Here is a 26509-nt window from a genome sequence, read left to right as displayed (position 1 = left end):
AAAAAAATATTTTGACTCTGCACCACAAACTTCAAGTAATATTTTCTTCCACTAGTATGGTGACGACGCCATTAGCACTAACAGTATAATTTTTTAAATCACATACATTATCAGTAATATTTGATAATCCAAACATAGAATCAGGATAATATTTTGACTTACTAAATAATTTTTTGCTCACATTTTTAAAAAATTAACTTTCTCAACATATTTATGGAACCCATAATTCACAATAATAAAAAAATTATTTTCACCAAAAGGCCCTTAGGTGGTGTTTGGTTGGGAGCTTTTCAGCGGATATCTATGTTTTTCAAGTATGGTTTTTAGAAACACCATGTTTGTTTCAACGTATTTTCACCAAAAATTCATCTATTCAATCTGTATGAATTTATGAGAAACATAGATATCCGTACTGTTTAGAAACCCAATTTGAAGGTGAAATTTTTCGGAAAACCGGTTATCTAGCTTTTAATGCATTGTTGATTTCATAAAATTACCTAATTTTCTCAGTAAAGTTTTTTCCCACCAAACAATTTTTTTTTACATTTATCTATCTATCCTACTTATCTATCTTTCCAATCATTTCTCTATCTATTACATTTCCCTACTATTCCAAAAATATTTCCTGAACCAAACGCCCCCTTACATGTAATTCTTTACCGGGCATCATGTGAAATAGTGTTGTAAAAAAATATTTGTAATGTTGCAACGTGAACTAACACCTTCTCTTCTACGAACCATGTGAGAGTAATATTTCTTTATAATGATAATAATAACAATAATAAAAATAATAATTTATTAATTCTTAACATATTGCAAGCAAATGTCACTGCTATTCTTTAGAAGCTCATACTGCTGATAAGCTTATCTTATTGTACCGAATCTTCATGCAAATTTTGCTCCTCATATGATATGCAATTCTGTACTTATTCTAAAGATTTTTTAAAATACACATTTTACCAGGAGAGTAGAGAGTTTTTTTTATATTCATTTTTCCTTGTAATCAGAGTATATTTAAATTGAATGTCCACGCATTTGAATTAAACATCAGAAAGTGCTAAATATATTATTAAATTATTATGTTACACATCAACTATAAGAGAACGGGGACTGCCGTATAACTAGCGCTAAAAAATACATAATTTCATCATGAAAATAACCTAAAAAAAAAAAACTATCTTACTTGATGACGGAGCGTTATGATACTTATACGTAGCATATCTCATATGAATTTGACGTTAAAAAAAAAAATCATTTAACTGATATTCTCATTTTTCTCGTAATTTTTTTTTGTTTCTTTTCATCTTAATCCTAATCCATACACCACCCAAAAACAAATAATTAAAAAAAGAAGGAAAAGATTGTTAAACTTTTTTTTATTTTGTGGTGTAGAGTTGTTCAACATCTTAAACAAAAAGAAAAAGGAAAAGTGGAATAGCCAAGCCAAGTCAAAATCCGGGCAAGTACAAGAAAAACTGGGCCCAAACAAGATACGTTCGGCCTCCTATAACGGTGACCAACGTTGGCTATTAATTAAATAATTAAAACAAAATGATAAAAGTAAGATTTTGAGTTTGATTTTGATATTGACATGAGAAGGGACAAGTGGAGGTGGGATAATCGGATTTGCAAAGATCTCTGAGATTTGGATCCTCCGAATCTCTCAACTTTATTATTTTCTTTAATTCAGCCCCACATTCTCTTCTTTCTTTTTATCCATTTATTTATTTATTATTTAATTTATTATTACGCGTCCCTCTTGCTCTTTCCTTTTACTCTCATATAAATAGAACCCCTCACCGCTCTTTCGTTTTTCATTTTCACTCGTAACTGTCTGTTCTGTTGTGTGTGTTTGTTATTCTCACCCAAAAGAAAAGAAAAAAAGCACAATTGAGTTGAGTTTAATGGCTGCCGCCGGCGAAGTTTTCAGGCAGAATTTTACTGAGATGTTCGAGGAGTCACCTTCCGGTGCAGACGAGCTGCACGTTCTTGCTGTTGATGACAGCCTCGTCGATCGCAAGTTAATTGAACGCTTGCTCAAGATTTCTTCTTGCAAAGGTAATTCGGTTAAACAAATCCCGTGTCTGTGACTTTGTTTGTTTGTTGTTGTTGTTGTTGTTGTTGCATTTGGAATTGATGTTTTTGGAACTGTTTTGTTAATAATCAGTGACGGTTGTAGAGAGTGGAACACGAGCTCTTCAGTATTTGGGATTGGACGGAGAGAAGGGTTCTCTAGGGCTTGATGTAAGAAAATCTTGCTTTTGGATTCTTAACTGTGATTCGATGATGATGTTAGTTGCGTGGAAATGGTGGTTGCTAACGTTTTTGTTTGATTGGTTACGGTTGCAGGGTGTGAAGGTTAATCTGATAATGACGGATTATTCCATGCCGGGGATGACTGGATATGAACTACTCAAGAAAATCAAGGTGGGTATTTAGTGTTATTTGGAGTTTTCTATCTATTAAGAGATGCTTGCTCATAACAGTTAAATGTTTCGTTAGTAATAGTTGAGTACAGAATTGTGTTGTATTTTTCTGCTTTTTGTGTTGCATTTTTAAATTGTATGAAGGAGGAAGTTGTTTCTTAAATCTACTCCCTTGTGTTAATTTCAGCAGGAGTCTTCTGTTTTTAGAGAGATTCCAGTGGTGGTCATGTCGTCGGAGAATATCTTGACTCGAATTGATAAGTAAGCTCTTGACTAAATTACACTTCGTTTGATGGTGTTTGTTGATTATGCCTGTGCTTTGTTAAGATGAAGTGTCAAACCTCTCCAGAAAATTATTGAGGATTACCATCGTATTTCATCTGCAATCTGATATTTCCTGTGAAAAACTTGCATATTTGGACATAAGTGATGAATCCCATCTAACTTGAATTCCTTAAGTTTTCCTATTTCTAACCTGGTTCTAATCAAAATTGTCTCATGTAAAGATCATAATCTCCCTTGTGTGGATCCCAAATATTGAACTGATAATATTGAATCAAGAGTGTTAAAATTCTCTAGAGATCTTTGATGGCCACTTAGGCCGAGGTTGGCACTGTGATAGGCCATGCCATGTTTAGCACTAATAACGCAGTAAGCCATCATACCATTATGAATAATTATAAGGTTTAGGGAGGCGAGAGTGTGGAAGATTCTAAGGGATTGCAGATTGCCACTTTGGCCTAGGCTGGCAACCGGCATCGTAATGGATATGAAAGCTACTTTGAATTTTTTTTGTGATTAAGATTTCTGTCCCCCTATTTAGTGTTTAGCAAACAATAAATAACTAAGTAAGCACAAAACTATTAAGCAAAATTTCCAAAATAACAAATCCTTCCCTCCCCTCAACAAAACATGGCCAAAATCCTCTTAACTATAGTAGACAGAATAGTGTCATAGGCTTGGATTTCAAGCCTTGGGAAACATGTTACTCTTGAAATGATTGAAGCTTGTTAAAAATCAGATATATCTATTCGTCTAATGATCAACAGATTCTACAGATTTCTTATAGGCATGTCAGCAACTTTTATCATTACAACTGCCACATTCTTGTACATTTTATAACAACTACACAAAGCATGTATTTGTATTAGTATTGAGCGCTTTTGGTAATATAAATCAATTGGAAATTTAATTTATTTTAAATAAAATATTACATCGTATTCTGTACCTAGCAGTAGTGACGATTAATTAAGTCTCTGCTTCTGTTTAGTGGCCAGTTTTTCAAGGCATGCTTCTTAATAGTTCATGTTTACCAATTAGCAGGTGCCTGGAGGAAGGAGCAGAGGAGTTTCTGTTGAAGCCCGTCAAGTTGTCAGATGTAACACGCCTAAAAGATTTCATCATGAGAGGTGAAATGAAAGAAAGCGAGAAAGGATCTCCCAAAAGAAGACGATCAGATGATGATTGCAGTCCATCTTTATCAACTATGTTCTCACCAATGTCTCATCCATGCGATCCATCATCAGTAATTTCACCATTATCACCATCCACATTATTATCCTCAAAGAAGTCTAGATTGTGATCAGAGATTGATCTTGGGCCCTATATATGTCTCCATTTTTGCTACACCAATGGTCATATCAAAAGCATGTAGTGTGCTTTGCTATTGTTCACAAATCTATACAGTTAGTACTCGTATTAGGAATGAGAACCCCTCCCTTTTTTTTTTTTGGCAGCTGATTTCTTTGCTGACTTTGCTTCTGAACAGATCAATTTTTTTGAAAAATTAAAAAACAGGGTGTTGTTTTGACCAATATTTTTTTAATTGCAACTGCTTAAATATCTCTTCTATATTTTTAATTTCCAAAGTGTCCGAATCTTATAAAATATGAATGAACAAAAAAACTAAAGCAGAGCCTGGGATGCTCAATCATTATCACCATCCACATTATTATACTCAATGAAGTCCTAGTTTCGGGAAAATCACACAAAAGGAACTGCTGATGAAATGTTGAATATAACAAGAAAACGTATATGCTGGCACTACCTTACGTCTAAATTCCTTTTATTTTACATAATTTTATATGAAGTTTTTATTTTGCATTTTTCTTTATATGTTTTCTTGTTATCTCGAATAGTTAGGCATTAGCAGCAATAATTCCAACCCCAACCCCGCGTGCCTAACTAAGGCCATAGTCTAAACTCTTCTATGCCAATTTAAATAATCTTGCCGGTGGGAAGCTTGTAAGTGACTCCAAATTGGATCGCCATTATTATACTGCAACCTACCTATAGAGACTAGGACAATGCCCTGGAGGAGCATGCGCGTTTCCAAGCCATTTTCAATCAGCACAAAAGACCATCAGTACAATAAGTAAGTAGCACTCAGCACTGATGATGCCCTTAAAGATTGAGACGTGAACAAACTTCTTACCCAATGCAGCAGCTGATGCAAGCTTGTTGCCTTCCAAGTTACAATATTGAGAAACAGCATCATTTATAGCAAAAAAGCACAACTAATATTATCATTCGGAGGAGCATTATACCGAGAGAAAGGTCATCAATTGTGTGCCTTTTTAACATTGGCAATAGATTCTCGAGGTGGGACAGAACCTAAAGATCCATTAGAATATCACAGTGACAGTGGCATTATACAGTGGAATATTGATATATCTCTTGCCTGTGATCACTTAAAGATCCATTAAAATATCACCAAAGCACACTTGAATCCTTCCACCTTAAGACTAATCAATGTTAGGCCCTAATCCTGCAATGACTGTGGGTGCTACACCTGCGGCTACTTTACATTTTGCTGGGATTTTCTTTTACGTCCAAAAACCTGCTCTTGCTCGATAACGCCACAGACACAAAAGTTATGAAGATGATAAAGAAAATAGAATAGAGATAATGGTCCAAAGATTCAAACAATTTAAGTCTCAGGAGGTTCTAGTTCCACTGCTATGTGAATCTCGAGGTCCAGGCTTGATTGATCATGAGAATCTAATCAAACCAGTATCACAAGCATCTTCTCTGCCCTATTCAGTTTTAGCATCATTATTTTTAATAGAATGGGGCAGTGAGTAGAACTTATGAACCAAATGGTCACAGAAGCTCTAATATATGTAACGAACCAATTCAATCTAAAAATTTAAGCTAGTTTAAGCATCAATAGCACCGACACACCACATGCCACAATCGCATCTGTTACCACCTCTACTTCTTTCACTACCACAACCTTCACCCGTGTTTCTTTAGAAGAAAACTCAATCACTACCACTGCCACTGCCACCTCATCCTCCACAACCATCCCCTCCAAGAAAGGAAGTTCTAAAAGCACCCATCCGGCCTTCATCTCCCATTATAAATAGGGAAGGTGCAGTGTCACCTTCAAAGGCCTGTGGCTTCATTTCCTCGTTAAGACCCCCATTAGCATCTGAACAAAAAACCAAACATAAAAAAACACCACTGAGGCTGCAACAGGGGAGAGCTCAAGATGAAAGGGTGCTGGCCAAACAAGGCCGAAGCCTCTATATTGGGAAGAGGTTGTAGTTAATGTTGATCATTCAACAGTGTGGGATCAGATAAATGATGGTTCTTTTTGGTTAGTCTTCCTTAATATGAATCCCTACCTTATATTTTCTTTTTCTTCAGTGCATTGTACCATTGTCAACTTCATAATTTATGGTTTTCTTTTTTTTCCAAATCTCATTTACAGGTTTGATTATGAACTCATGGAAATACTCTTTGGATATTCAACTAACAAACAAAGCCTTTCAACTTCAACCAAGTCCAACTCCAACACAGCACCTCAATTATTCATTCTGGACCCTCAAAATCCCAAAACACAGCAATTGTGCTAAGATCTCTTGCAATTTCTCGCAGGGGAATCCTGGTTGCACTCCTTGATGGCCAAGGACACAGTATTGAGACACTAAGATAGCTCCTACCCAAGAAGAACAAGTGAAAATCATCCAATTTAGTGTCAATCCATAAAACTTGCTGATGCTGAATCATTCCTCTACTACATCGTGAGAGCAATTCCAACAGCATTCATTCGTTTATAAGCAATGCTTTTCGGTTCAAGTTATGATTGTGAGGTTATTCAGCTTAAAGAACACCTACAAACTCTTGAAATAGGTTGTAAGGAGATGAAGACTAGAGGTCTGCTTTTGAAATTCCTTGAGGCCATTCTCAAAGCTGGAAACCGGATAAATGCTGGAACTTCAAGAGGCAATGCACAAAGTTTCAACCTAAGCGCCCTTAAAAAGCTTTCTGATGTAAGAAGCACAGATGGGAAGACTAGTTTGCTACACTTTACTGTGAAGCAGGTAGTTCAGTATGAAAGAAGACAAGTTATCGATCAAAAGCACAACCTTCACAGAAGCACTGGTGAAATAAGCAACACCAATTACCATATTCAGATAGACTGATACAACAAGAGACAGACAAAAGAGTATCTAATGCTAGGTATACCAGTGTTAGAAGGGCTAAGGGATGAGTTATCCAAAGTAAAGAAAACAGCCAGTATCGAGCATCAGAATTTCATTGGTATGTGCTCTACTCTCAAAGCTAATGTTAATGAAATTCGACAGATTTCATAACATGCTGTGACAACAGTGATAGAGGTGGATTTAAGGTAATGAAAGGATTCCCAAAGGAATGCGAGGAGGAGGAGGAGGAGGAGCTTAAGGTGGAAAGAGAGGATTAGACAAGGATCATGGAGCTTGTGAAGCTGTGAGCTTTGTTATTTTTGGCTTTCAGTCAAAATGAAAATTTCAAGACTGCCCTGGGAAAAAAAGAAACAAGAAAGAAAAAAGCTTTTTTTTGTGTGTGTGCATGTAATACTGTCCAACCTACCCAACTAATGTCTTCCAATCCCACCATATCTTCTGTGTGTATCTGTAAACGTTAAGAGAGAAGGCAAGGATTTATTGTTCCGCCAACAAAGCAAAACTCAGGAGATGTCAAGGAAGGATCAAAGTTAATGTTCTAAAAAGAAATGCCAGCATACATATTTATGCAAAGAACAGGAACCAACACCAAACAGGTCTCGCTAACAGAAAATATATGATCTATTTCAGAAAAGAAATTACCAACATTTCTGTTCTTCAGCAAACATCACAGTCAACAACAAAATATTTATTTTACTTAACCCACGACTGTTATTTTATTTAATCTATTTTGTATTAGTTTTTGATAGAGAAAAATTAAGATGCAGAAATATAACTCACAATGTTTTGAAGAGGGAATACAAATTTCATAAACTGACTCAAACTTAATATAAATCAGAAACTAAAACTGAAAAACATAACATTAAGAGACACATTACACCCAAATAAACTCTAACTTAATGACTCATTATACTACCCAAAACTGACCCATTATGATACCGTTAAGACTCATCAAACAACTTTAGTGCAGCACATGGCCGTTACATCAAACTTAAAAGACCATTGAATTTTCTAACGGACAAAAAACAAAGAGACTCTAACATTCCCTCCCTTAAAGTGATGTTCTTGAAAAATTCAGTTTACTCCAAATCCTTTGACTTTCTCCATGGAACACATGCCAAGTAATCCCCTGAGCTTTTGAAACGCAACATATTTGAGAGGCTTCGTAAACAAATCAGCAACTTGATCCTCACTTCTACAAAAAATAAGATCAATTATACCAGCCTTTGTAAGATCCCTTAAGAAATGATACTTCACATCTATATGCTTGCTTCTCCCATGTAAAATTGGATTCTTTGACAATTTAATTGCAGAATTATTGTCACAATAAATTAAAGTTGCTCCTTCTTGCTTGAAGTGAAGTTCTTCAAGAATTCTCCTTAGCCAAATGGCTTGGCATGCACAAGCTGTAGCAGCAACAAATTCAGCTTCTGTGCTTGATAAAGTGACAATTGGTTGCTTCTTCGATGCCCAAGAAATAGCACCTGTACCAATCATAAAAACATAACCTGATATGCTCTTCCTGTCATCTTGATCTCCTGCATAATCACTGTCAGTAAATCCCACTAAATCAGATTTTACACCCTTCTTGTAAAATATCCCGAAAGTTCTTGTTCCTTGCAAGTAGCGAAGGATTCTCTTGGCAGCCAACAAATGTATTTCTGTAGGATTTTCCATATACCTGCTAATTAAACTCACAGAATACATTATGTCTGGTCTTGTTGCAGTGAGATACATCAAACTTCCCACAATTTGTTTGTAGAAGGTGCTGTCAACCTTCTTTCCTCCATGATCTTTATGTAACTTCAAGCCACATTCAACTGGAGTGTGCACAGGATTACAATCCTTCATCTGAAACCTGTCTAGAATATCTTCCACATATTTATTTTGAGAAATAAAAATTCCATCACTTGATTGTGCTACACTTATGCCAAGAAAGTAATGCATCATACCAAGATCAGTCATTTCAAACTCATTCATCATAGACTTTTTAAATTCTTCAAACATAACATCACAATTTCCAGTGAATATAAGATCATCTACATATAAGCAAACAATAAGCATTTTTCCTTCATCACCAATCTTAACAAAGAGTGTATGTTCATAAGGACACTTTATAAAACCAGCCTTAAGAAAATAAGACTCAATGCGACTATACCAAGCTCGAGGGGCTTGTTTTAGTCCATAAAGTGCCTTTTTCAATTTGTAAACTTTATGCTCATTTCCAACTTTCTCATAACCAGGGGGTTGTTCAATAAATATTTGTTCCTCTAAGTACCCATGCAAGAATGCCGATTTGACATCTAGCTGGTAAATAGGCCAAGAATTTTGTGCAGCCAATGCAACCACCAACCTGATTGTATCATGTCTCGCAACAGGAGAAAAAACTTCTGTATAATCAATCCCATATTGTTGCTTGTACCCCTTGACAACCAAGCGTGCTTTGTGCTTGTCAATTTCACCATTTTCCTTTAACTTTGTTTTAAACACCCACTTCACACCAATGATTTTGTGTCCATTTGGAAGATCAGTTAACTCCCAAGTATCATTCCTCTCAATTGCATCAATTTCAGCATCCATTGCTTTTCGCCATTTTTCTTCTTTGACAGCACTCTCAAAAGTCACGGGATCACATTCTGAAAACAAAGCAAAGTGAGTAATTGGATCTTCAATTCCAGTTACCTCATAATCTTCCATCCAAGTAGGCCTTCTTCTAACACGACGAAGAGATTGAGTTTCTTCTTCGTTAACTCCAACTACTGTTGGTGAGGATTCATTGGCTGAAGAAGTTGCAATGGATGAATTTTCAGGCATACTAGATGCTGAATTTTGCTCTTGTTCAAAATCAATATCACAAAGAACTTGGATAGGCTGCTGCATATTCCAATGCCAAGTGTTTTCTTCATAAAAAACAACATCCCTGCTAACCACAAATTTTTTTATCAGTGGATTAAATAATTTATACGCTTTAGATGTATCACTTACACCTAGAAAGACACAATTTTCAGTCTTGTCATCAAGTTTTTTTCTTTTCTGATCCGAGACATGAGCATATGCAATGCATCCAAAAATTCTAAAGTGATCCACATTTGGTTTTCTCCCACTTCAAGCATCTTCTGGCGTCATATTTTGAACTGCAAAGGTTGGACTTCTGTTCAAGACATGAATGCACCAGTTTACTGCTTCTGGCCAAAACGTCTTTGGAACTCTTCCTCTTGCCAACAAGCTTCTAACCATGTTGAGGTTGGTTATATTCTTCCTCTCTGATACACCATTTTGTTTTGGTGTATACGCAGTTGTAAGCTCTTTTCGGATGTCATGTTCTTCACAAAAAGCTTCAAATTCTTTTGAGCAATATTCACCACCACGATCTGTGCGAAGTGTCTGAATCATCCTTCCTATCTCATTCTCCACACGAGCTTTGAAATTTTTAAATGTAGAGAAAGCTTCTGACTTTTCTTGTAAAAAATAAACCCACGTTTTTCTAAAAAAATCATCAATGAAGGTAATTAAATATTTTTTTTACCTCCATTATAGATTGGATTTATTGGACCACAAATGTCTAAATGCATCAATTGCAAAATTCCCTTTGCTCTCAATGAGTTCCCTTTTGCAAATTCAGAACGATGTTGTTTGCTAACAACACATTCTTCACATATTAAAGAATGAGGAATTGTGATTTGAGGGAGGCCTGTCACCATATTTTCCTGTTGGAGCGTCTTCAACCCACCAAAGCTCTAATGGCTATAGCGAAAATGCCACAACCATGAAGGGTCTTTCATTTCAGCCATTAAACTAGATTGGATTCCTTCAATCTTTAATGGAAACAATCTGTTTGAACTCATCTGAATAACAGCAATAGCACCTCTAACAGAATCATATATTTCACAAACACCATTTTTAATAGTGATCACATAACCCTTTTCTTGTAATTGGCCAGCACTCAATAAATTACTTTTCAAATCAGGAACATACAATACATTAGATATTGTTTCCACAAAACCATTCTTGGTTTTTATTTTAATGTCACCTTTTCCCATTACTTTCACAGTAGAATGATCACCAAAACTCACAGTAGATTGAAAATTTTCATTCAGATGAGAGAAAGAAGACTTACTACCACTCATGTGGTTGCTACAGCCAGTATCCACATACCAAACATCTGGCTCAATTTGCTTTTCATCTTTAGCAACCATCAATAAGGTTTCACCTTCCTCCTTTTCTGCAAAGTTTGAACTTTCTTCTTTTTCTTTGCTATTTGGCAGCTTAGTATAACATTCAGATTGATAATGACCAAATTTATGACACCTGAAACATTCTACCTTGGATTTATCAGGGGCTCCTCCTCTGCCTCTGCCTTGAAATTGATCATTATTGGCTCTGAAATTAGTGGACCTTCCTCTGCCTCTGCCTCTGTCTCTACCTCTGCCTCTACCTCTACCCCTTCCTTGAAAATTGTTGGAACGAGTATCGGTAGAAGCCTTTAATGCTTGCTCATCTGTGTCTTCCTGTTTGAACTTCTGTTCATGCACCACCAATGAACTCTGCAATTCATCAAGTGACAAATCATCTATATCTTTAGATTCTTCTATAGCACAAACAACAAAGTTAAATTTTGCTGTTAATGATCGAAGAATTTTTTCTATGACAGTTATTTCTTCTATCCTGCCTCCATGAATTCGCATTTTATTGACAATGGTCATCACGCGAGAGAAATAATCTGCAATTGATTCTCCCGACTTCATTCGAAGTGTTTCGAATTCCGAGCGTAAAGCTTGAAGTTGCTGCCTCTTTGCTCTTGCAGAGCCTTGATACTTCTTTTTCATGGAGTCCCAAATATCCTTGGAAGTTTCTTTGGAAAGAATGGTTTCCAAGATAGAACGGTCAATGGCCTGGAAGAGATAATTCTTCGCCTTCAAATCCTTCAACTTTACTGCTTCATGAGCTGCTCGTTGTGCTGCTGTCAACTGAGCTCCTTCTGCTAGTGCTGGTTCAACAACACCATTGGTAACTACATCCCAATATTCCTTGGATCGAAGGAAATTCTCCATCAACATGCTCCAATGATCATAATGACCATCGAAACGTGGAATGGCTGCTTGCACAAAATTAGAATCTGTGGCCATGACTCTTCACTTTACTCTTTTTTTCACAACTCAATTCCCTCACGTGTTTAACTCTCAACCTGGCTCTTGATACCACTGATAGAGAAAAATTAAGATGCAGAAATATAACTCACAATGTTTTGAAGAGGGAATACAAATTTCATAAACTGACTCAAACTTAATATAAATCAGAAACTAAAACTGAAAAACATAACATTAAGAGACACATTACACCCAAATAAACTCTAACTTAATGACTCATTATACTACCCAAAACTGACCCATTATGATACCGTTAAGACTCATCAAACAACTTTAGTGCAGCACATGGCCGTTACATCAAACTTAAAAGACCATTGAATTTTCTAACGGACAAAAAAGAAAGAGACTCTAACAGTTTTTATCAAACAAGAGTTTTCTATCACTTGCAGTGAAACATGTGAAAACTCACAACCCATTAGCCATCAAAACCATGCAAATCTACAACTTGGGAAACACGTCATGTGAACTATCAGCCACCAACCTCAAATGAAGCTGTGAAGGAGGTTGGTTCCAGTAGAAACACCATGAAACATTGCGTACAGCAGGGGTAGGTGCAGAATGTTCCACTTGAAGAACTCGCCCATAATCATCAGCTAGAGTGCCCATTTCATGAAGCAATCTTTCAGAGGAAAAACCACGGCCATCAGGGACCCAAGTTTTTCTATTCTTCCATAATAACCAAACAGTAGCAGCGAATAAAACACAATCATTATCTTTTGCGTTGACACTGGACCAAGGCTGTTGAAGATAAGTCACCATCCAGCCCCATAAAGAGCAAGAGAAAAAGCAACGTTGGTGATGGGGAGCAACAAGATGAACCCAAACGCTTGTGGCTCGAGGGCAATCACGCAACAAATGAAGTAGAGTCTCCTGTCCATGGCAAAAGGGGCAAGATGAAGGTGCAAAATCTGCAATATGAGGAAGTGCTTTTGAAGTATTTGTAGGGAGCCTATCATTCAAGGCCAGCCATAGAAAGATCTTGCACCTTTGAGGGATGTTCAAGCGCCAAAGCCACCTCCATTGCTCGCTTAAAGGCATGGATTCCTTTCTTTCCAGTGACATTAAAAGAAAACTGAGAATTGTATATATGTACAAAAGACGCAGAGAAGCAGTCAAAGCCTGAAATCCAAATTCCTCAATAAACGCCTCAATTCAGTGCAAATAACCATGAAATGTGTCGTTTGTAATTGTTCCCACCTTTGTTTTCCAAGAAAACCGTGTCCAGTACCACGCATTCATTTTACAGAAAAATATTTAGTTGGAAGTTTCCAATAAAAATTCAGTTGAAATGATGAGGAAAAAAAGACAAAAACTTACAAAGGTTGTGTTGCATTTTGATTTTTACTTCCATTGTTGGAGTATGATTATAATTTTACTGAGTTTAATATAAATATTTGAAATATTTTTTATTTTATTTTTTGTAAAATTGATGGATATTATAAGTAGGAGTGTAAATGAACTAGGTCGGCCTATAGGGGCTTATTGCCTAGCCTATATTAGGCCAGGTTTAACCTATTACAAATAATAAAATAGAATAGGCTTAGATTTTAAAAAAACCTATTTAGACAACATGCCATAGATTTTTTTTATACATGTCGGACCTATAAGTCTACAGGCCGGCCTATATCGTATATTATTTTAAATAAAATTATTATTTTAATAATTTTGAATAATAATATAATATTATTTTAGTTATTATTTTAATTGTTGAATGTTTAATAGGCTAACAAGCCTAAACCAAAACTTTAACTTTTTAAATATAGATCAGACCAGATTTGTAATTTGAAGCCTACACAGGTTAAAAGGCCAGGTCAGACCCAATACTTTTTACACAGATCTAGCCTATTTAAGCCAAAGACTAGTCTATTTACAGCCGTAATTATAAGGTTAGCTTTATTTTTTATTTAAATTATTAAATATTAAATATAATATACACTACATAAATTAAAAAATTAGTTAATATCAAAACGTGTTCTTATGTGTCAAAATTTAATACTTTTTAGAATTAGCGAGTCGGGTATTAATGCACATTATTAGATACCGTCCTTTAATAAGTACAAACAGTTGGGAACTTTTAAATTGAATATATTAGAGCGGACTCCAAAACACACCATATATCAATAGACAAACGAAACACATTAAATACTATAAGACGCAACGTGTGATAACAACAAGAAAATCATCATCTACGACAAGTTACTAGATAGTTACTTGTAGCACCTGCAGCCACAGCCTCTTCTCCAAAAAGAGATATGAAGACCGACGAGTAACATACTGATTACAAAAGGCTAGCTTCCAAAAACCTAGATTTCGACATACAAATTGCAATAAAAGTTGGCCCAAACTACAATTCGCAATGACGTGGCTACCCAAATGCCAAAACCAAATTTCATCGTTAGTTACAGCAAGTCAGCAAATAAATAAAAAACCGAGAACATTAAGGGAATGAACGACCAATTAAATTAAGATGAAGGGAATGAACCGACCGATTAAACAAATGCAAGAGAGTATGAAATCACACACGAGAAAGAGGGAGAAAAAGAAAACAGAAAGCTTCAAATTCGGAAAATCAGCACACGATCAGTAATGATAGCCGACAAAACAGAAGATTATCTCCCACAATAAAAGTTGGCCAGCCATAATAATCGTCAATTCAAAAACCTATCTTTTGCAATATGCATATGCTCCTATCCGTTGCAAACCAGGCAAAGCTTCGATAAATCTTACCCACCTTCCTTATTCCAAACCAGGCAAACTTGCCCCACAAACACATGTGACTAACACCGAATACTTCACGCAACGAAATAATAAAAGAACATATTACTATTGGTTTCTTAATGTGTACAACGTGCACATCTTAGGAGATAAAGGCTCGTGTAATTTCCTTACACATCAATAAAGTACATACGTAGGCAACCAGCAAAGTACAAAAAAGACTAAAAGCAGTGATTTCTTGGTCTTCCCATATCTAATCTACTCCATTGGAGGGTATGTCCAATTATAATCCCGAAGAGTTAGTTTTCTTGTGTATGTCTCCACTTCCAAAAGCGCAAAGGTCTTCTGTTTGCAAAGCGACATTTCAGCAACTTCTGTAACTTGTCACGCTGACTAAATAAGCATCAGTGACGTTCTGACTTGATAATATTTATCTTAGTTTCCTAGGGATTCCCACTCTTCAGCTCGTTTTGATACATCATCAACAGAACTTATCTAAATGACAGACCTACCACTGGCAGAGTAACTTGATTAAGGCATAACATAAGTATGACTTACCACAGTTCTGCATCTCAAAGACCTAAAAAATGGCGTGTCATCTGTTGGCATCCAATTCGTAGGGAGAAAAAAACAACCAAAGAGGTGTAGCCCATAAATGAAACGAAAGAATAACAACAATCTTTTTTTTTCCTTGGGTGATGAAAGCAAAAGGTTTTATACTTCTCATAAAATCAAATCTTCGTTAAGTATGGATAGAGCAACCCAAAGCACACAGTGCAAAAACAAATAATCATTAGTACCTTTCATGTCATCAGTTCCATTGTCTACTACAAGAAACCCCAAAAACTAGCAACTGCCCGAGCAACAGAGGAAAATTTTGTGAAAAGCATATATATTACCAAGTATGGAAAATGGCGACAGATGATATATGATTATTAAACAATATGAGAAAGGCACAAAATCTGAAATTATCAGCCAATTAAATCTCCACCCTTATCATATTTCATTATACTAAGCAAATGAAAGTGATTTCCATTCCAAAATCTCCACCTTCCCACACTCCGTCTTCTCAACCAACATAAACACTACTAGCATAAAGATATTTGTCTTCTTCATTGTCATTCAGTTTCATTAAAGTAGACTACTGATCTATCGACAATTGCTAATTTTATGTTTAACCAACTGGCATTTTTCATATTAATTGACCAACCTTACTCTGTAGAGAGAAATTTCACAACAAACCACCACTATAAATATTCCACTACTATAAATATTTGCATAATTATACAAAGGGTTTAAAGTTTCTAAAGTTACTTTAGATAACTTTATCCAATGTTCATCAAAACACACACAAAAAAACGCATGGGGTCCATGTGGACCCATATGAAGAGAAGAGAGAGAAAAAAAAATGGGCCCAATACACTTTTATGTGTGTATTTTGGTGAACATTAGATAAAGTTATCTAAAATAACTTTAGAAACTTTAAACTCTTATACAAATAGTCCAACTTCCATGTTCAAGATTATAGTTGACTTCGCTTATTTTGTGGGTCTCTTGGTTTTGAGTGAAAACAGATAAAGGAGGGAGGAGCAAAAAATATATACACATGTAAAATGCATTAGAAGGTTTCCCACAAAAATGCATTAGAAGTTGCACACATAATGTAATGATTGTTCTGCACAAGAACTAATACTGATGTACTCTACTTAAAAGAAGTACCAATTTGAAAGAATTTTGGAAATCAGGATGATAATCTGACAGTGGTTGGTAGAAATCAAAGATAAACTAGTCAAGCACCAATTATCAGAACCCCAAGGAAACAGGAAGGGAAAATTATTCATTGACTAACTCTGAATCAAACTTATAAGAAGCATATACAGCAATGCCATAAAGATATTATTACCATACCTTGAAAAACTTGAAAACCCTACTGACCAGCCTTCAAATTTATACTTACCACAAGTATATAGGTTCCTAGAATAGAATCAACATGAAACAAAAACAATGTTCAAATGTCATAAGTATATTAAATCAAGCTATATTGACAATGATAACTCACATTAGGAAAAGCAAATCAAATCAGCAGAATCTTTTTAAGTAAGGGTAGTAGGAGACATAGAGCAAAGAAGGACCAAGCTTTAACAATGGCATATATCTGACATATGCAACGATATCCATATTAAACAAATTTTGCATGAGAGAAATTTTGTCAAATGTAAAGCAAGACTAGAAGCAAAAAATACAGACAACAGAGTGCTTCTGCACCATCCTTGATGGTCATAAACAGCTCACAAGCCAGTTTGTTGAACGATTAAATATTTATTTTTGAACTTTAGTTACCTATCAGTTCATCAAGTCTTCAGAGCTTTACTAACACTGTCACTGCCAACACAATTCTTAACTAAAATAATAACAGATTTTAAGAATATGATGCATAATATGGCAAACAATATTATTTCCAAGCAGAAGAATGAGTCAAAAAAATACCCCCAACTCTTCCATCATTCGAAGACAGAGTGAAGCATTAAGCTATAAGACATTTTAAAAATGATTAAAGGATGTAGTTCTTAATTTCCTTTGTTTTCTGGGCCTTAGCCCTCCTTATTTATAAAAACAAAAACAAAATTGATTGAAGGATAGAGGAAACTCAGAGAATTTGACTAATGATCATTAGCATCTACCCTCAATACATTAATATATAGTTACGAAGATATCAAATGAAGAGCAACGAAAAAGGGATATAAAGAAGTAGGACAGCATCATAAGCAGCCTCAGAATGCAATAACTGCAAGTGCAAAAGAAAGAACTTAAACATAATACATCGCAACACGAGCAAAAATTGAATTTACACAATCCAAAATTCGAGCACGTTCAATTAAACATGATTATATTCAATATGTAAAGTATCTGAACTTGGAATACAGAAAATGTGCAGAAAATGCGAAGAAATGGAAGCATAAAGGAAATAAGCCACAAGCAGCAGGAACTATTTTCAATGTATTGAATTTCTATACCACCTTATGTATTCACATACCAACATGAGTATTCTACATTAACACATGCACGATCAAATGAGAAACAACTTGATTTCGCGGTGCTAAAAAAACCCATAAACCTAAACCAACTAGACCTATGAAAATCAGATATTTCGAACTAAAATACAGACGATGGAATAATGCAAAAAAGAAGAGACCACGGCGTACATAACTCATGAAAACGGAGAATCTCTCAAGACCTTTCGATCATGCTACAGGAACGAGCCAACCTAAGAGCCAGGCTGCCTCCAACTCCAAGCACAGTTGTCTCTGTCTCGATAGTTTCACACTTATACGGCTTCCTACACCCAGGACAACGGCCATCCTCCTCAAGAATCCTCTTGTGGCAAAAAAGACAAAGCCGAAACCCACACAGGCAAGGCAAGAAACTCGAATCCGTCAAATCGAGATCCTCAAAGCAAATTGGACATGGGGATGGCGGAGAAGTGCGAACCCAAGGGACCCCTGCTCCAAAAAGCCGGTCCGGATTCGGCAAACTGTGCTGCTTAGACAGATTGGGCAAACTCTGAGGTCGAAAAGCATCATCAGCTCTCCAAGCTCGACTATTACCAGTGGCCCAAGGAACCAACCTACCACTCTCTGGTTTTGAATTCGGAGCTCCTGAATTTGACTCGTTAGGCAAAACAGTTTGCAGAACAGGTTCATTACGTGCAGGGGGGGAATCCAAACAAGGGCTCTCATGCTTGTCATCGGCGGCTAAAGCATCTGCCACAGCCTCCCAATCATCCAAGCATCCATCATCACCCTCTTCTTCTTCTTCGTCTTCTTCTTCAGTGATATTCCCGGAGCAGCACCCGGCACTGCTAGAACTACTGCTGCTGCTGCTGCTGCCGCCGATGCTGCTGCCACCTGTGAAACTTGTCCCAGAATCGTTACCACACAAATTAAGACTGTTGGGACAGTTAGATGGCGATTCCAAATCGCTGTCCTGATGGATCGAACCATCATCCTCTTCGCCTCCACCATGCCTCGTCTCCAAAGGCTCCAACGAGCGTTTGCCGTGTTTCATTGCTGGCAACGGCGGCGCGTGGCCGTCATCGTCCACTCCGTCCTTGCACCCCTTGCTCTTGACGACCGTACCTGAAACTCACGCCAACCGAAATCGAAGAAGGGAACAAAATCAGCGATAGAAAACGTCAACAGAAACATTATTATGCACACCACATACCTTGTGATAGCCATTGCTCGCGACGGGCATCAATCTTATGCTGCTTCAATTTAGCAGACCTGTTGGTCTGAAATCCACAGGGGATAACGATGGGTTAATAAGAACAGAGAACGGCATGCATATAACAACAGAAAAACTCAAAACTAAAATCGAAAATCGAAATCGAAATCATACCCTCTTCTTCTTGCCGGGGTTCTTAGTGTTTGCGGCGGAAAGAATCGGAGCGGCGGCGATTGAATCGGAAACCATGGCTGAACCGTTGGATTCGATTTCAAAAGATAAGAGATTCGCAAAAACCCTAATTTGTGAGGGAGAATGAGACGATAGAAAATTCTTGAGAGAGAGAAAAAACTTAGAGAGAACAAATATGGATCACGGTAACTCCTCTGGTCCTCGCGCACCTTTTCGCCTCAGAAAAAGATCCTGGTTGAGCTTTTATAGTATGCCTAATTACCAATTACCCTCTTCTTTTAATTAATATTTACGCTACTCGAGGTCACGATTTGTAGAATTTTGAAGCAAATCAAGGTTATATGTGTAAAGTGAAATACAAGTGCTAGACGACGTCGTTGATTTGCTGATATCTGTGAGCATATTTCGACCATATATTATTAATTAGAGTGTCGCTTAAATCAATTACAAAAACAATTCTGGCTTGTTTCTTGATAAAAGATATTCCGTTTGCCATTTTCTTTTTCAGGGAGTGGAGTTTGGTTAAGGAGAAATTTTTTAAATATTAAGAAAATGTAATTATTAGGAAAATGGTTAGAAAGTGAGTTTGGTAGAAAAATGTAAAAAAAATTATTTGGTTGACCGAAATATTATCAGAGAAATTTATTTAAATTTACAAAATCTATGTTCGGGAGAAACTTCACACATGTTTTTTCACTTCCCCATTTATCTCAAAATACCAAATCTTAAGTAGTATTCTGTAATAGTGAATTCCATCCAAAAATCAACACAAAAGTCATTTTCTCATCTATCCTATATTCTTAATATTTTTTTTCAAAAACCTGAACCAAATGTGATATTTTCCAATATTCACTTACACTTTCCCATCAATCTCAAAATAAATCTTCTACCACAAATAACAACTTTTTTAAAGATTAAAGTACATTAAATGAAAATCATTATCAATTATATATTTTTTTTAATTTTGTTTTTATAAAAAAATTTATGCTGTCTCCCACCATGAACACATATAGAGCGAATTCTGGCAGGTTAATAGTTCCATAATTATAATTTAACTTATCAAATTAGACGGGTTAAAATGGTTTAGATGCGGGTCGATTCGTTTTGTGAATTTTTTTTATGTTCATTGATGAAATGTTTGGGTGAAAGGGTTAGAATTGTTTCCCACATGAGTAGAATATGTGGATATAACAGTAATATTCTAGAGAGATGCTACCAAAAAAAAAAACAGTAATCTAAAGAGATAATAGTATGATCAAAACTCTAAAATGAAGTAACACCGAGTGGTCACAGGCGAACACCGAGAATTAGAGGGGTGTGACAAGGATAGTATGTAATAAAGGAACATTTGTTTCATTTTTGGGGTGTAGGGGATTAGCACTCATAATAGACCCTAATGTCCGGCTCAGAGGATTGGTTCTATGTGGTCGATTTATAACGCGTAGTTCAATAGGATATATGATCACATCACACCTCATTTTTCATGTAGGAGATATTCGGTTTGAAGAATTTTTTTTTTATCCAAAAAATAATTATTATCAGAATGTGATAAAAAAAAATATTTCAGCTCAAATGTTACTAAAATGTGTTTGGTAGGATAAAATTTTTCTAAAATTTTATGGTTAAATTACTGAGCATTAGGGGTGTAAATGGGCTGGCTGGCCCAGTCCGGCCTACATTAAGTCTGGCTTGGCCCAGCCTTTCAGAAAAGTAGAGTAGGCTTAGATTTTTAAGAAAGTTTTTTTAACAAATAGGCCGTAGGCCAATTTTTCAAGCCTAGCCCAAAGCCTTGTAGGCTGACCTATTTAATTTATTAAAAAAAATAATATTTATTTTATGTGGCATGACAAAGTACCAATATCAAGCCTATTTTTAAGATAAAGACATTCTCTTGTAGACTTTATTTCAGCACCCAATAATTGTATTTTTCTTATTTTGCTCATTTCTTTGACTCTATTCCTCTATGATATACATTCTAAAGCTGGGGTATTATGTTGACTCTTTCTTGTTTGTTATTTTTTTCTTATGAGAAGTACTAGTGCATTCATGAATGAAACTTTCTTTGCTCTATACAATTATTTTCTTTACTTAGTATCTACAGTGGTAGGTCTACAAGGCCTGTAGGCCATGTCGGGCTTTCTTATTTTTAAAAATAGGCCGGATTTGGCCTACAAATAAAGCCTTTGATAGGCCAATAGGCCAGATAAGCTAAATTTTTTTTTACGTAGACTTGGGCCAAGAAGGCCAAAGCTCAGCCCAGCCCATTTACACCCCTATTGAACATGTGTTTAGTTGGTTATGAAATATTTATGAGAATACGAGGTTATTTTACGAAAATAACCCCAACTTTATATCTTAATAAATGTTTTCACACATATCAACGAAAAGCATGGTTAATTTCGCCACTATTTTTGCGCTTAATTTCCACTTCGTGGGTTACCAAAAAATTCCATTTAATCCATGGAACTATTGAGCTGTTTACCGTATAAAGGTTTGCATACAAAAAGCGTTGTTGGGAAATATATTTACTCTGAAAACTTTTTCATCTTATTGTACCAAACATGGGGTTGTTACTTCTACAACCATGATATCTCAGGCACTGCAAAATTTTTCGTATACCAAAGGGCCCTAATGTTAAAAAATTTAATCAGTCTTTGTACAACCAAATCCAATTACCTATTTTGTTTGTTTTTGTCAACACACAATATCACAAGGAAATAATATTAGGCATTTAATCTACCTAATTATAAGTGCTCTCCTTAATCTTTCCGAATTTTAAAAATAAATGTTGTGGTTAATAGATTTCACATGATTTTCACATTGTATAAATGTCGTGTCCCCAGAAACAAGTACACCTTTCGTCCTAGTTGTGACTTTTCATATTATTTTGTACGTATTTATTACGTCTAGTTAAGCATCATATGAGAAGTTATCTGCACGTGATATACAGGATACGAACAGATATTTTTTTTTTCTGTAGTTAAAAATAAATATTTCCCCATATTTAATGCAATTTCATTTTAAAGTTTTATTTATTTTTTATTGTTTAGGTGGGTTAACCTATCACAATACAAGATGAGTTGTTATTTTAAATTTATTTCACGATAGGTTGCCCCGCGCTAAAATTTATTTATCAATAATATTTAGAGAAGTATTAATTTAAATACTAAAAGAGATTAATATTTTTCATGTTGTAGGAGATTCTTTTATTTTCTACACATAAATAAAGTGTGTGAGATCTATTTTTTTTTTCTTTTCTCTTCACATGACCCACATACTTTTATGCATATGTACGAGATAAAATTATCTTTTATAACATAAAGAACATTAATCTCATACTAAAATAGGATAAATCAATTATACCATTATTATTTTTCCTATTAAGTCATAAGTAATTGTTGAAACAATTGTTCTCTTTTATCGGGAATTCTTCTTTACCATACACATCAATAAATGAAAGAATAATGAGTCACTGTGGATGATTTAAATTCAATCATAAACAATGTGAACTTGTAATTTCACTTGGGATATATACAAAAACTATGAATACTTACATTTGTTATTATCTTAAATCAATCAAGATTAGATTTAATTTGTTTTATTAATGTTATTCTTAACTAGTTAATTATGTTTTATTTGCTTTATTTGTTGATTCTTATATTATTTTTTTATAAATTTATTCTTACTTAATTGAGTGTGATTACTATTGGCACATGTTTTCAATTTCATTTTCATTTTAGTGTGTTGATATGTAAAGTGGTAAAGTAAGCAATTTATCTCGACTTGCCTTACCAATCTTCTTAGTATAGAATTTGACAAAAAAAACGCAATTACTTGTGTCACTCGGAGAAGTAAATAGTATGAAATCAAGATCACAAAATTGTAAAAAGTTAAACGATTATTTACCAAAAAAAATGAAAGATAAATGACTAATGTTTTATTTTAAAAAATGACAGGTCAATCCATCTTAACACGAGTTCAAACTATTTGACCCACTTATGCATAGTAGTCTTAAACGGGTTGAGAGTCTCAATCAGTGATAGGTTAAAAAGATCAATCCAATGAGTTATACTTGTTTTGCTACTTGTATTGACATTTTTGTTTTTTTTACTTTTCAAATAGGGGAAGGATCCGTTTACAAACTTTTTTAACCAGTGTTCTCCCGGGAGAACATAGCGTAGTTTGTAAACGAAAAAGTTTGTAAATACAACATGCCCCTTTCAAATATAGTGGTAAAAAAATAAATGACCTAATGTAAATTGTCATATAATTAAAGTTGCTATCTCTCTCAACAATATCTTATTGGTGGTTTAAAAGTATGTTTCACAATTAAAAGCTAAGGGGAAATGGAAAAAGAGAAGATACAAACGGAGAATGAAGGATGAGAAAAAATTGTAAATGAGGGAATAAACCCTTACCCACGTGGATTGGCTAGGGTCTTCTTTGGGTAATGAGACCCCCCCCCCCCCCCCCCCCCCCCCCCCCCCCCCCCCCCCGCCCCTTTTTTTTTGGGTAGAAGGCTAATGAGACCTTGATCCCGAAGCAATGTTACAAATTTGCAAAGGATTTATCTTTTAAAAAAACAACTAAAATAATATATTTTTCATAAAATAGAAAAAATAAATATAAAAAACCAACTCATGGATAACTATAATTAATGTGCAAAATTAATCATATTTGTAATATCAAGAAACTATTGCACTTTAATTGAATTGAATTTGGTCCAAAGTTTTGTATTTGAATAAATAACTTTTAGACCTAAATTTCTCAACTAAACATGATCATATTGTTGAAACTCCTTTGATGATGTTTTGAGGTTGTTTCTTCATGGGTCTTCAATGAAACTAGTGAAGAATATACCTCTAAGACACTCTGGTGCAAGATAGTTGTTCAAACCTATTTAATTTAGAGGAAGAATATAAATACCTTAAGGGGGCGTTTGGTATTAGAGAAATTTTTTTTGACCGGAAAGAAAAATTCTATGAGAATATGATGAGAAATTTTTGTTGTCGGATAAGTAATGAAAAGGTGTTTGGTAACCCAAAATTTTGCAGGAAAATTTGGATTAATTTTACTAAGGTATATTTGGTTGATTGTAAAAAAATGATAGGAATATTTAGTACTGAAATTACCTTTTTTCACACCTAAACAATCGCTCACCAATTGAGGTTTGATAAATGTACTTTAATGCAAGGGCATTTTAGTGACAACAAAGTTTAAGAATTTGCCACTGACAAGGAAAAAAAGGTAACCACCTTTAAAATTGCAAAATTTTTGAACCCATTCATGAACAAAATGAAAACACGGACACTTTTTTTCTCCAAACACCTTTTTTCTAATCCTCCTACCAAACATTGTCTATTATTTTTCCTATCTTATTTTCCTGGTTAATTTTTTTTTGTCCCTCTACCAAACACTCCCTAAGGATTAAGTAACCTTATTTATAGTGTGTGGGAAACTTGTTTGAAAGTTTATGCGAGTGATCCCAACAAATGAGTGTTGGGTCTTTGGCAGCAAAATCATTTTATTGGTTGTTGGTGGCGATGGCTAAAATGAAGTGTTATTGTTTAGAGGTATTAAAGCAATGTGGCGTAATAATAATTGACTAAGGTACTTTAGTGGAATTTCCCGCACGAGGAAGAATTTGAATTATTTGTAGATTGAGCTTAATAATTTGGTTCACAACAATAACATAAAGGAATTATTATAAATTTGATTAAAATATGTCTTAAACTTGAATAGGAGTAAATAAGTAAATTGAATTGTTATTATTCTAAAGCTCCTAATTTAGATAATTCAGATAAATACTGAAGAGAGAAATTTTGACAGATAATAAAAAAATTCTCATTCATTTCTCCTATTTTTATAAGACACGCATGCACATAAGAGAAATATTAATGGTAAGTATTTTCCTTCCCTATTATCTTTTCCCAAATCTCATATCCAAATAGATAATAAGAGAAAGGGAGAAAACTTTTACAGATCGAAACAATCCACTCAACACTATTTTTCTAAACCTTAAGGGTCTGTTTGGAGCATCTGATAAAGAAGATAGGATATAATAACTTATCATATCTTATTTTTATCTTTTGTTTGGTGGGTCAATAGGATATGATTAGCTTATCCTATTATCTCATTTTATCGTATCCAATACATGATTTCTTATCCTATTGGGGAGCTGGGTTAGGATTCAACAGGATAGGAAACCAATATTGGATACCCAATATATTCTCACGCTATCCCTTATATCCCACACTACACAATATATTTGTATTTATTGCATTATATTTTATTTTTCTCTCTCCTTTCTCCTTCTACATAATCATATCAGATTACTAATCAGGTGCTCATCAAACACAGAACAAGTTATAGGCGCCACATATTATATCCTACCCTTATCAGCCTCATATCATATCTTATCCTTATCCTATCCTGTCCACCAAACGAGCCCTACGAGATAAGGGTAATTTAATTGTTATTATGCCTTATTTCAATGTTTTGTGATTATGATTATTAGAGTGTGTTAGTTTTTTTTTTTTGGATACAGTGTGTTAGTCTGAGAATGGGATTTTGAGAGTTTCTAACATGTATAAAAAAAATTCTAAAATAACATTTGGAATATTTTTGAAAAGGATAACTTCTCTTCATATATCGTTGTTAACTCAATCACATAAAAAATTAATACATAACAATATGAACTTTGTGTAAATTAACTCATATGAACCAAATAGAAACTTACATGTAAATTTGAGCGTATCAATCTCATTTTTTTTAGTAGATAAAGAGGGCTAAGCCCAAGAAAATAAAGAAAAACTAGGGACTTGTTTGGTATATCTTATTTTTAGCTTCTCTTATTTTTAGTGCTATGTTATACCGACACTTCAAAAAGCTGACGTGTCGTATCTGATATTCTCCAACACTTTAACATGTTCCGACACTTATAATATTTGAAATTTCATTATATATCATTAAAAAATTAATCAATGTTTTACTAAATTGATATAATAAAATTAAAAATGGATACCGAATAAATCTCACTCGAGTGTATAAGAGATTTTCAAATTGAAAATATAACAGTAAATATTTACATCTTATGTTTCTTTGCAAAATTGATAGGTATTATAAGTTTAGTTTTATTTTTTTTATTAAATTATTAAATATTAAATATAATACACACTACATAAATTAAAAATATTATTTAATATCAAAACGTGTTTTAACATGTCAAAATTTAATATTTTTAAAATTAATGTGTCGGAGTGTCGTGTCGTGTCATGTTGGTGTCATACAACATGGACTCGATGTGCTTCCGAACCATGCCATCAAGTGGCGGAGCCACTTGGGAGGTAGGTAA

General features: G+C 34.7%; 3 protein-coding genes and 1 pseudogene across 8 annotated transcripts; 2 read left to right on the top strand and 2 right to left on the bottom strand.

The window, feature by feature from the left end:
• Positions 1-1812: 1812 nt before the first annotated feature.
• Positions 1813-4254, top strand: LOC133304307 (two-component response regulator ARR5-like). Of its 5 annotated transcripts, none has more exons than XM_061504317.1 (5): positions 1813-2058; positions 2168-2244; positions 2350-2427; positions 2617-2687; positions 3747-4254. In XM_061504317.1, the coding sequence occupies exons 1-5, from the start codon at positions 1905-1907 to the stop codon at positions 4006-4008; spliced, it is 642 nt and encodes a 213-aa protein (XP_061360301.1). In that variant the 5' UTR covers positions 1813-1904; the 3' UTR covers positions 4009-4254. The 5 variants fall into 5 exon arrangements, with proteins under 5 accessions (XP_061360301.1, XP_061360299.1, XP_061360298.1 ...); XM_061504315.1 differs by having other exon boundaries at positions 2614-2687; XM_061504318.1 differs by having other exon boundaries at positions 1814-2058; positions 3750-4252.
• Positions 4255-5333: 1079 nt separating this feature from the next.
• Positions 5334-7164, top strand: LOC133304292 (formin-like protein 8; annotated as a pseudogene).
• A 3450-nt stretch (positions 7165-10614) lies between these two features.
• On the bottom strand, positions 10615-12003 carry LOC133304291 (uncharacterized). The gene is made up of 2 exons (XM_061504294.1): positions 11200-12003; positions 10615-11094 (listed from the first exon to the last, which is right to left on the bottom strand). The coding sequence occupies exons 1-2, from the start codon at positions 12001-12003 to the stop codon at positions 10615-10617; spliced, it is 1284 nt and encodes a 427-aa protein (XP_061360278.1).
• Positions 12004-14858: 2855 nt separating this feature from the next.
• On the bottom strand, positions 14859-19355 carry LOC133304297 (uncharacterized). Of its 2 annotated transcripts, XR_009750591.1 has the most exons (4): positions 19138-19355; positions 18964-19030; positions 16648-18875; positions 14859-15253 (listed from the first exon to the last, which is right to left on the bottom strand). XR_009750591.1 is itself a non-coding variant. In XM_061504301.1 (3 exons), exons 1-3 carry the CDS (start codon positions 19210-19212, stop codon positions 17968-17970), a joined length of 1050 nt encoding a protein of 349 aa, XP_061360285.1. In that variant the 5' UTR covers positions 19213-19355; the 3' UTR covers positions 14859-17967. The 2 variants fall into 2 exon arrangements, 1 of the variants encoding a protein (XP_061360285.1); XM_061504301.1 differs by having other exon boundaries at positions 14859-18875.
• Between the last annotated feature and the right edge of the window lie 7154 nt (positions 19356-26509).

The sequence above is a fragment of the Gastrolobium bilobum genome, unplaced genomic scaffold, assembly GCF_033153095.1.
Source record: "Gastrolobium bilobum isolate Gb01-03AN ecotype WA unplaced genomic scaffold, APGP_CSIRO_Gbil_v1 utg4007, whole genome shotgun sequence".
NCBI classification, from domain to species: domain Eukaryota; kingdom Viridiplantae; phylum Streptophyta; class Magnoliopsida; order Fabales; family Fabaceae; genus Gastrolobium; species Gastrolobium bilobum.
This window is presented reverse-complemented; position numbering and strand designations above follow the sequence as displayed.